This window comes from Triticum aestivum, chromosome 3D, assembly GCF_018294505.1.
Source record: "Triticum aestivum cultivar Chinese Spring chromosome 3D, IWGSC CS RefSeq v2.1, whole genome shotgun sequence".
Lineage (NCBI taxonomy): Eukaryota > Viridiplantae > Streptophyta > Magnoliopsida > Poales > Poaceae > Triticum > Triticum aestivum.
Window position 1 is genome coordinate 194,190,639 of NC_057802.1, and position 11,324 is coordinate 194,201,962.

Genomic DNA, 11,324 nt, shown 5'->3' on the forward strand with positions numbered 1-11,324 from the left:
TCTTCTCTTGTTCTTTTCTCTGGCCTCGCTCTCGACAGAGCGTGCTGATAACGTGTTCAAAGGGAAACGAGAGACAATCGAGAGAGCCTTGGCACAGATGTAAAAGTGAATGGTTGAACTTTCATCAGATGATTGTAGGTGGTTATACAGGTAGAAGGGATGGCAGCCGTTCGGGAGAGATGTCGGTTACGCGACAGTTGCCAGAGGAAACTGCCTGCGGTTGGTAAAGGGGAGATTCCTCCATAATTAACACAAGTTAATTAAGCTTTAACACTTCGAACCCGCGACGGCAATGGAAAGCCGATAAAAGGGTGGTCATGGTCCAGTAGAGAGAGGAGCTAGCACTGCGTCGAGAGAGAAACAGCCTAGGCGAACCATTACGACCACTTAGCATTGGCATTTTGGTTGTCAATTCACAATATTCCACTTCAATCTTGGTGAATCTAGCGTTCAAGAACTATAATCTCTAGGGCATATCCTTAGACAACTTGTGGCAAGCAAAATGGTTTGCTATGAGCCAGTCTGGCGAAAAGTGTCTACGAACAATACTCTTTAACTCTAATGGCATTAAAAGATGAGCCGAATGTTTAATTGCAGAGATGTCAGAAAGCAAACAAGCCATAAACATCATTTAAGAAATAACCTTATAATTCATAATCGAAGTCCTTGGTAAAGTCCTATGGAAAAGCAAAATAACTTTAGCAGCTCGAAATAACAAATGGTTTGAAGATTCAGCACAGCGCCCAATGTTAAGATTGTTTCTCTGATACCATCATGATATCATTTGCTGTCGTGACAAACAACCAACCGATGACAAGAAAATTTGACGTCTGTGAGCCCTACTTGATGTACTGGGAGACCCACTTAAACCCGTCGCCATAGCCCATCTTGCGGACAACGCTGCACATGAACACCTCAAGAGGCCGGACATTGGAGTCAACAAGATTCACCTTGCCCTTCCCAGTTGTGAAGTTGCTAAGGCCTAGGTGATACCGCAGCTCTTCTTCAGATGATGCATATGGAATGTCAATCTTATTGCCAAGGATGAGAAATGGGACATTTGCCAAGGAATCATCAGAAAGGAGAGCATCAAGCTCCTTTTTCGATTCAGTAAACCGCTCCTTGTCATATGCATCTACCAAGTATACTACAGCATCAACCTGTTGGGACAAAAACAAAGTTAGCGGGAATATGAAGTGTCTTCACTCAGCACATGAATAATGACGGGGCTATTTGGTAAAAAGAATATGCATATCCAACCATGCATGAGTATCCAAAAAAATAAGTTGGCATAGAGCAGCAGATGGAAACAGCAAATTTACCATAAACGTCCACCCCGAATAATGCCTTGCTACAATTGTAAGCTGAATGACATAGGGTGAGAAAAACTAAAAGGATAGGCCAATAAATAATTCAGTTCACTATCCAATAATAAGAGCAGCTGACCCTCATATTAAAGTAAGGAACTTGGGAGCTTAAACCACACATACAGCGAATTGTGATAACCAAATAATCAATATACCACTATGACAGCTAACAAACTGTTGCATTGTAGAAAACTACCAACTCCACACAGGTTTATGTGTTGTATGATGACTTAATACTGCCTGGTGAAAATCCTAGGATGCACTACCGGGGGCATGGTCGAAATGCAGGAGTACCACATGAACTTTGCAGAAAACTGCAACTATAATTCATAGATGATTTCTGTAGAATTCTCACTTCTCGAATGGGGCACAACAAATTGATTACGGAAAGCGTAGATAATTCTGTTACATACCACCAAGTGCACATAGGATTTTAGCTAGGCAGTCTTTAAACTAAGTAGCAGAAGTGGCGTGAGAAGGCAAATGCAAATGCAAATGGAACACACAAGAGAAGAATATTGCACATAGAACACGAGAATAGCTCAACAGTAATAAAATCTCAAAATACGAAAATTCGTTTCTGAGTCCAGGCTCAGATGCTCTCAAAATCAAGGCCTTCAAGTCTTATCGAGATTGGCGATGTGTGTTTTATTATTGACTGTATCTCTTCCTTATGGTCACTGCAAATAAAATTGGCCCAGCATTTATATCTGGTAGGTATCGTTATGAGACATCCGGTGCATTCTACCAAGAGAAGCCCCACCTAACGTCCTGGGTCGTGTCGTGCAATAACGCACTATGATAGCCCAAACAGCCACCTACCCATCCATCCCATTCTCACGTAGCATTACTGATCCAGGCTATTCCACCGATCTCGCTTCATTCCCCACATCCACGTCGCCTTCCATGTAAGCCTCTGGATCCTCGTCCTCTAGGGCTGCACCGGCCTTCTCTCCTCTTCTCCGAACAGATCCGGACCAACCTCGCCGAGAGAAGTGAGATCCATGGTGGACGGTGCTCAGGTGGTGACTACAGAACGTAGGAGGAAGCCCCTCAGCGACCATGAGGCCCAACACGCTGGTCCCAAGATGACCTCAGTGTTCCCCCTTCCCCTGTGTCATGGATCTGGAGGTCATCGTGTCACCATCGCCGGCCACCACCGATGCCGCGGCGACTCTTACTCTCCTTGGCAGTAAAGGTGTGATGGAACCAGATAGACCTCGCTGTTGGTGTGGGCCTTGACGTGATCCTTCTTCACGACGTGGACAGCAACGAGGGAACAAGGATTCTACCAGTGCATCCGATATGACATAAGCATCTGTACACATTTGTTACTTGATTCTCTCCAGATTCATAATTTGTTCAGTGTAGTCGCATTGTGCTTTTCATCGTGTTCAACCAATCGTGTGCTTTTTTGACTTCCAAGATGTTTATGCCACTAGAGTCAACACCCACCAACATGGCTAAGATGGATCAACATGTTTCTGCTCCATGTACCAGAATCCATTCATCTAAACTCTAAACAGCCGCCCGGGCTACACGATAGGTCCACCGTATGCACCTTTTCACACAGGTATACAGGACTTCTCCATGCAACATTCCTGTGACCTCAGATATCATTTTCCGAATCCCACTAGCAGATGCAACGGACAGGATACCATGTGCATCTGAGCCTGGGCACCAAAACGCTCCTCTCTCTAGCATACATACATGAAATCTATTGGGTTTTTCTTAGCACAGATATGTGCACCAACCCTTTCGGGTTCAAACTTGTTACATGCAGCACTACTTAGAAAGGTTGGCAATTGTCATTTCGGCAATTCAGTGTTTTCGAACACGCCGTTCCTTGAGTACTATTACAAAGGACAACGTTAAAGTAACAACAGTCGCTCTTTTCAACAATTAAAGGCAGAGGATAGAAATGACGAGAAGGAATCATCTCTCAGATAGATCTGACTATTCAGCAAAGGCAGCCTAATACAGATATACTAGAAGAGATTGACGCTAACCTTTGCGTAGTAGTCCTTCCAGACCCGTCGAGCGATCTGGTGGCCGCCGAGGTCGAAGGCTTTGAACTTGATCTTGCCGATGCTGAGCTCCTCGGACGTGGGGTGCTGCGTCGGCTGGTGCTGCACCAGCCGCTGCGTCCATTGAAACACGCAGAAGCACGGGTCAGATCTACCAGATCGGATCAGATCCAGGGAGTGAGATCCCGTGTACGTACCTCGTCCTTGAGCATGTGGAGGAGAGTGGTCTTGCCGGCGTTGTCGAGGCCGAGGAAGAGGATCTTGGCCTCCTTCTGCCACAGGCCAAGGGAGGCCAGCACCCCGTAGAACCAGTCCCACAGGAACATCCTATCTGCTGGCCTTCTCCTACTCGCACACCCCTTCCACTGGGCTGGGTTTTCTGGGGCCTATCCTGGCGATGGCGGCGACAGAGATCGCCGGATGGATCTGGGGCTGGTGGGAGAACAAACCGGGGACGGACCGAGGGAGGCGAGGATGGATCTGAATCTCTTTCTCTTGCTGCCTGCCTATTCTTTGCTTGGCTGGGGTTGATTAAGACATTAACTGCTCGGGCTCGGCGTGAGAACTCAAGGGGCGAGGCGAGGTATGGTGGGCGCCATGCGTACTGCACGTGGGGCCGGCTTTCTCCTAATTCCTTCCAATCGATTTCTCTGCGAATGCGTCCTCCCATTTTCGCTATCTTTTTTCTTTTGAGGGAAAAAATATCCCTATCTATTCTTTGATTCTTCAATTCTTTGAGGATCTCTAGATTTTTATTCCTGAATAGATACAAGCCACTTTTTTCCTTTACCGTGCAATCATGGGCCAGTTCTTTCAGAGTTTATGGTTGGGTGTGAAAATAAGCTGGTGCCTCCCCGGCTTATTCTATAAGTCTAATCTAAAATTTTACTATTTATAAAAAGCCTACTAGTTAAGGTTAATTAATAGAATAAACTAGATAAGGGACACTTATTTCCACATCTGAATATAAGCCAAAAAAACTGGCTCGTGTCACATAAGTAAGTTATGCGTGCAACTCATAAATTATAATTTCTTTTTACTATTATATGCATGCATTGGTAGCGCATCATTTCTAAATAATTACAACCCACTACTCAACCTCATTTTTAAGTAAGTTATGAGTACCTATTTTTTTAACCATGTCAGGTAAACAAAGTCATGCATGCAAGTCATAAATTATATTTTTTGCATTATTCTATGCATGCATCGCTAGCACATCATTGTTCCTAAAAAATAGTTATAACTCATTACCTTTCTCTAGCCATGCAACCATGCCACATAAGCAAGTCATAAATTATATATTTTTTTGCATTATTCTATGCATGCATCGCTGGCACATCAGCGTTCCTAAATAGCTATAACCCCCTAGCTTTTTTCTAGCCATGCAACCATGTCACATAAGCAAGTCATGCCTGCAAGTCATAACTTTTTTGCACTACTTTATGCATGCATGGCTACCACGTCGGAAATTCATGCATCTACTAAATCACTAAGCTCCCTAGGGGTGGGAACCCTGAGAATCGATTGAGGAGTCAAAATTTGGTCGTCTATTTTGACTTGGTCGTGCCCTAGGGATGGGTCCTCCTGTGGCTGGGGGTGCGGGCTGGGTTGTCAGTGGGGAACATCTTATCACGCAGCTCGCGCCCCGTCGTCCTCTCCTCGCAACCTCGCCCTAGATCTCTCTGACGAACAGCCATCGATGTGCAGCTCGACCGCATCTTTCCTCCCTCGATTTGGGTAATAGGAGCGGAGGCGGAGCCATGGACATCGACAACGTGGGCTGATGGGCACCGCGCTCCTCCCGCAGACGCCCCGCCATCTCCTTCCGTCGGCGCCGCACCGCGACCTCCTCGCTAGCTATTCTCCTCTCCGGGCTCCAGCGCAGCACCCCTACCCAGCCCCAACCTCCTTCGCCTCGCCATCCACCTCCCCCACCTCGATCCGGGCCGATGGTGGAACCAGGCAAATGGGTTTTGTTCTTTCTTGACACTTTCAAGTCAATAATACCTATAGTCATGAACGCTACAAGGCGTAGATTGGAAAGTGGATAAAATATTTCCTTCTGGATGGACGCTTGGTGCATGGAGAAAAGACTAATGGATATATTTCAATTTTTTTCACCTTCGCCATGGATAATTAGTGCTCTGTTCAATCCTAGTTTTCAGACAACTCATGGTCTATTAAGCTACGGTTGGTTCTATCCACAATGGATGTTCATCAATTGGCTTAGCTGTTGGTAATCCTAATAAATAGCCTAAACGCCAATATAGATATGAACACAAGAACATGCGGGATTTTTGGTACTGCTGCCAACGTCCGCTACTTCTACAGTCTTTTCACATTTAGAGGTGTGACCTCTCTTGTGGCCAAGTTCATATGGCTTTCGATCATTCCTCCAGAGCACCGAGTGTTCCTATTAAATGAATTTCAAGACAGACTTAACACAAAGGAGAATATCACCAAAAATTGTTGGGTTACTGACCCATGGTGCAAAAAATTTCCCGCAATCGAGTCCATTGAATATATTCTGTTTTGTCGTAAAGCAGTGGAACACGTCTGGAGGTGCCTAAATCTGCAATCCATGGCCAGGCAAGCTTCAGACATGCTTCCGTTTGCCAACGATGTGCATCAATGTATACAACACAGTCTATGGCCAATTGTTTTTACAGCCCTGTACAGTTACTCTCCGGCAATGCAGAAATGAAGTGTTTAACAACAAAGAATTGCCGCCACATTTGATTTCACAATGCATCAGCGAGGATCCGAAGCTCTGGGCGAACATGGAAATGAAGGAATCACACAAGATTTCTCTCCTATCTTGGGCACATATATTTTCTGGCACGTAAAATGTTCACGCTCATGTACTCTCTTTTACTGCTTTTTCCCCTTCATTTTGTTTTTGTTTCTGCAGGCTTTTGCTTGTTGACTCTCGTGTGCGCCCAGACCATGGTTGGACTTACGCCCAGACCATGGTTGGCCTTTACGGCCTTTTTTTAAAACAAGGTAGGATCGCTACCTTTCACTTAAAATTTTTTTGTTCTTGTGTGTTTGCTTATTGTAGTGTCTGTGCTGAGGGGATCATCATGCGATTCATAAGCACTAAATGCAAGTATCTTAACCACTTCTTCCCAATTCTAATTCATGTGTTTTGTGAGGTTCAGTTTTCCCTCGCCTTAATTTTTCTTCCTTCTAGCACATAGTTGAAAATTTGGGTATATTTTGTAAGCGAAACATCTTCCTAGATGTGCAATAAGTGCTCATGAATCAAGTTAGCCTTTTCTGCACCATATCTGTCATGGTAGTAATTTCATTGTTACCTTACCTATTAAAATACCAAAAAGTATCACTTTGGAATAATGATAATTTCTCATGGAGACTCAACAATAATTCTCCAATACTTTTAGTTGCGTACGGGCCATGTGCAGGCATCAATCAGATAATTGAGGATTTATCAAGCTATATTGCTGACATGAGTGGAGAAATGGATAGAGATGGTTGGTCATTTGTTGTGCTTTATTGCAATTTTGACAGGGGGGGCTGTGATCTTGGAGATAGAGATCGCAATTCCGTTCTAGTGCTTTTGCTGGCAGCCACTCCAGAGTGAGTGAGGACCTGATTCATGTAATGCTCTATTCTTGACATGTACCTAAGTTCTCACTTCATATTTTCATGCTTTGTTTCAGTATGCTGCAGGGTGTGCTCCTGTGAGAATTGGCGATTTAGTTGCATGTGTTCAGTCAAACAATATGGAGCTTGAATCTACACATGTTGAACTCTAGCTTGTTTGCAATGAAAGATTGGGATGAGGTAGCATTGATATCTATATCTTGTTTTTGCACATAATGAATTACAGTTTTGATCGGTCGCCCTTCTCTGCAATTTTCTATGTGATTCCCACCTTTTCATGTATATATGAGCAATGGGAATCAATCAACGTTGAGGAGTATGTGTACTAATTTTAGGATGAAATAGATTCAAATGGGAGCACTGTTCGTCTCACTCTCCTATATATGTGTTGTACCATAATTGTGAGAAATGGAATTAGTTAATACATGATAGTCATTTGGGGGGGGGGGATTTTAGTACCAGGATTTTGAAAAATTGTTTGCATCGTCCTGCTTGTAGGGACTTTGACCATGCCAAACAATTATTATGAAAGGTCGTTGCTCTTTACTGATAAAACAATCAAACTTTTCAAGGCAAATATGGCTGGGAGCGACGGTGAAAATTTTATACCACAAATTAAGAAACCTGCCGGACAAAAGAAGAAGAAGCCGCACAAGAAGGTTGGTCCTTGATCAAGCCTTTTCTTATCGCCTGTGTCATAGTTTATTTGCTGCTTTGACAGGTCAATTTAACAATTTCGTAGGCAAGTGCACCGGTGAAAGATGAAAAGGACCAAGTGGCTGATCTGAAGGACCGCTTGGCTGCTTATAATCTTGAGGACTCCTCTCCAGAACAAAGTGGTAATGGCTGTTGGCATTGTGTTGCGTGTGTGAACACAAAACATCCATCTCTTACAAGTTTATGCTGATGGCGTAACCATTTGTGCAGCTAGGTGTCGTGGTAGAACACGACCATCTCTTTGTGGTTCGACAGGGGGAAGATCGCATTGCACAAAGAGCAGAGGCCATGGGACGGCACGGCAGTGATGACGCTCGTGGTTTTTACCCAGGTTCGGGCCGCTGAGAAGCGTAAAACCCTACTCTTGCTTTGGTGGATTGATAGAGGGACCGTGAAGAACGAGCGACGCTCAAGCCCGGCAAGGTCACCTTGGGGAGAGCAGCTACGTGCGAATGTGTCGGAGGAAGTGGCCACGGGTAGCCTAACCGACTACCCCTGGCTCTTCAGAAAATTTATCAGGCCTTTGGGCCTTCAAGCACTCCAAGAATTTGGGTAGCCTCCCCCGGCCGGCTACCACTAAAGCCGACTCCCGGAAGGCGACCCAGCCTCACCGACTCCTCCCTAGGACGACTGGGGGTGGCCGACTCCAAGAAGCCGGCCAAGAAGGACGCCGACTCCTAGAAGCCGGCCAAGACCACAACCACTCCAACATAACGGCGACGTGACGGGGTGTGGCCACAGTGCGGCCCACGACCCCCGAAGCCCGAGGCGGGCATGGCTACAGGAGGCCGTACGGGAGGGACGTCCACCGTGCGGCTCGGAACTGTAGCCACGCTAGCCTCGACGTCATCCACGACCCACTCCTGTACGGCCCAAGGGTTGCAGGCCCCTTCAGCCAGAGAGAGGCGTGAAGGGGGCCCGGCTTTTCCCAGTCGGCCGGGAGTATAGCCGGCCTCCAGAAGCCGGCTACTCCCTTCCTCGAAGCAGGAGCCCCATTAAGGAGACAAGACGAGGTGAGGCTACAGTGATAGCCCCCGAGGCGGCCCACTGTAGCCACGCTCACCTTGACAAAGCCCTCATCATCAGAGGCGCGGCTACAGTAAGCAGCCGCCGACAAGACCCTAGGCGGTGGGACCGGCCTGTTGACCAAGTAGCCGGCAGCCGGCGGGACCCACCAGCCGGCGGGACCCAGCAGCCGGCGGAGAAGCCGGCGAGCGTAGACACTGTGGGGCCAGGTGCACCGTCGTCCGGAGACCTGTTCTGGACGGGAACCCTCTTCCTTCCCCGCAAGCGCAGCCAACCTGCTGCGCCCGATGGCGCTTGCCTCGACGCGCTGCAAGGCGTCGACGACGCCTGCGCAGCGAGCCGCCTCACCGATCTGCTCGGCGAAACTCGCATCTCCGACGAGCCTGCGTCCGACGCAGGCACCGACTACCCCGAGAGCCGCCTCGTCAGCCTCCTCGACCAACTTCACGTCTCCAGCGAGCCTGCTGCAGACATGGAGTCGGTCGGCTCCACCGACCCGATGCTCATCGACTCCGACACCGCGTCGCTCGACGCCTACCCCTCCGACGTGGTGGTCTTCGACGACCCCCTCCCTCGAGCTGACAGCGGCAGCAGCGCTGTCACCGAAGTGCCGGTCATCAGCCACGTCTCCAACTCGGGCGAGAATGCCCGCGACGCTCAGCAAGCGGCGATGCACGACCTCTCCGTCCCCATCCCGGCTGACGCCGACGCCGAGACCCTGGAAGCACGCCGCCTTGCCCTCATCGCGGAGGGCAAGAAGATAGCCTCGATGAGATGCCTCACCGAGGCCCACCAGCGCGAAGTCGACCGCGCCGCCTTCGGGACGCCGCCGCCTAGCGGCCCGAGCCGAGCCGGCTTCGTCCAGAAGCGCGGTGCAGCCGTTGCCAGCATGCTGGGCGCAGATCGCCCCGTCTACGCCACCCCGCTCGAGAATCTGCGAGCCGCTCAGGCGGCTGCAGAGGAGCTCAATGGGCTAGGAGCCGACGAGCTCCCCTACATGACAAGACGGATCCAGCAGCTGATCGACGCGGCTGCAGAACGGCACAAAGCCGACGCCCGAGCTGATAGCCCTCCCCCGCGCCGGGAGCACGCCGCGACGTCCCGGTCGCCGACTGCGAGCGGCGCGCACCAGAAGAAAGACAAGGAGCCGGCTGCCAGCCGCAGCCGGACTCGCATTACCATTGAGCGCGACGCGGATGGCCGCCCTCGAGCTGTAGAGCACCAAGGAAACCTGCCTCCTCCTCCGCCTCGAAGAGAAAGACGCCTCACTCCACCGCCTGTCACGCATCCGACTCTTGGCGACCGACTTGGCCGCCGGGAAGGAGTCGGCGAGAACGACGCCCGCCACAGGATCGACCGCCTGGCTCGATCCTTGGCGTTAGAAGAAGAAAACGATGTCGGCCCGCCATGCTTTGGCCCCCGCATCCGCGACGAGCCCTTTCCCAAAGGGTTCTCGCTCCCCAGAGACACACCCAAGTACAACGGCTCGGTGAAGCCGGAAGATTGGCTCATCGACTACTCCACAGCCGTCAGCATCGCCAACGGCAATCGGCGCGTCGCCGTGAAGTATGTCCCCTTGATGCTGCAAGGCACGGCGCGCACATGGCTCAACAGCCTCAAGCCCTACAGCATCAACAGTTGGCTGGACTTCACCGAAGTTTTCGTCCGCAACTTCACCAGCACCTACAAGCGGCCTCCCAAGCCTCGCCAGCTCTCCCTCTGCGTCCAGGGGCCCAACGAGTCGACCCGTGACTACCTCACGCGATGGGCCGAGCTCCGCAACTCCTGCGAGGGAGTGCATGAGGTCCAGGCCATCGAGTATTTCACCGCCGGGTGCCGAGAGGGCACCCTCCTCAAGCACCGACTCCTCTGCGACGAGCCGGCTACCCTCGACGAGCTACTAGTCATCGCTGACAAGTACGCCACTGCCGACTCCTCCATGAAGACCGAGCTCCGAGTAGACGCCTCGGGGAAAGTAGTTGCTCCGGCTCCCAAGACGCCGGCTGGCGACCCTAACCGGTGCCCCTACCAGAACGACCACAAGCGCAAGGGCCCCATGCCGACTTCCTCCAGTCGGCAGGTGGCCACCATTGAAGACGAGCAGCCCGAAGAGCGGCCCGCTCCCAAGAAGAAGGGTGGCCGGCCGCCTTGGCAGCCGTCTTTCTCGTACGAACAATCACTCGATGCTCCCTGCAAGTTCCACAACGGCGCGAAGCCGTCCAACCATACGACACGGAAATGCCACTGGCTCACCCGCATCACCAAGGGCGAAGGGATGGTGCCGCCTCCGCCTCCCGGCCCGCCGCCTCCAGCTCCCCAGCAGCTGGCGGCCCGGCCGGCAGTCGGCGCCATCCAAGACGAGTTCCCCAAAGCGCGCGACACCTACGTCGTCTTCACAAGTCAAGTCGACGACAAGCGCAGCCGACGCCGACAGCACCAAGAAGTAAACGCAGTCGCCTCTAGCACCGCCGAGTTCATGCACTGGTCGAAAAAACCCATCAGCTGGAGCCAGGCCGACCACCCAGAGGTGATGCCTTCGCCTGGCTCCTATGCTATGGTC

The 11,324-nt window shown here is 50.3% G+C and overlaps 1 protein-coding gene across 1 annotated transcript; it reads right to left on the minus strand.

The window, feature by feature from the left end:
* Nucleotides 1-602: 602 nt before the first annotated feature.
* On the minus strand, nt 603-3,962 carry LOC123078217 (GTP-binding protein SAR1A). The gene is made up of 3 exons (XM_044500635.1): nt 3,592-3,962; nt 3,377-3,508; nt 603-1,160 (listed from the first exon to the last, which is right to left on the minus strand). Exons 1-3 carry the CDS (start codon nt 3,718-3,720, stop codon nt 840-842), a joined length of 582 nt encoding a protein of 193 aa, XP_044356570.1. The 5' UTR covers nt 3,721-3,962; the 3' UTR covers nt 603-839.
* Between the last annotated feature and the right edge of the window lie 7,362 nt (nt 3,963-11,324).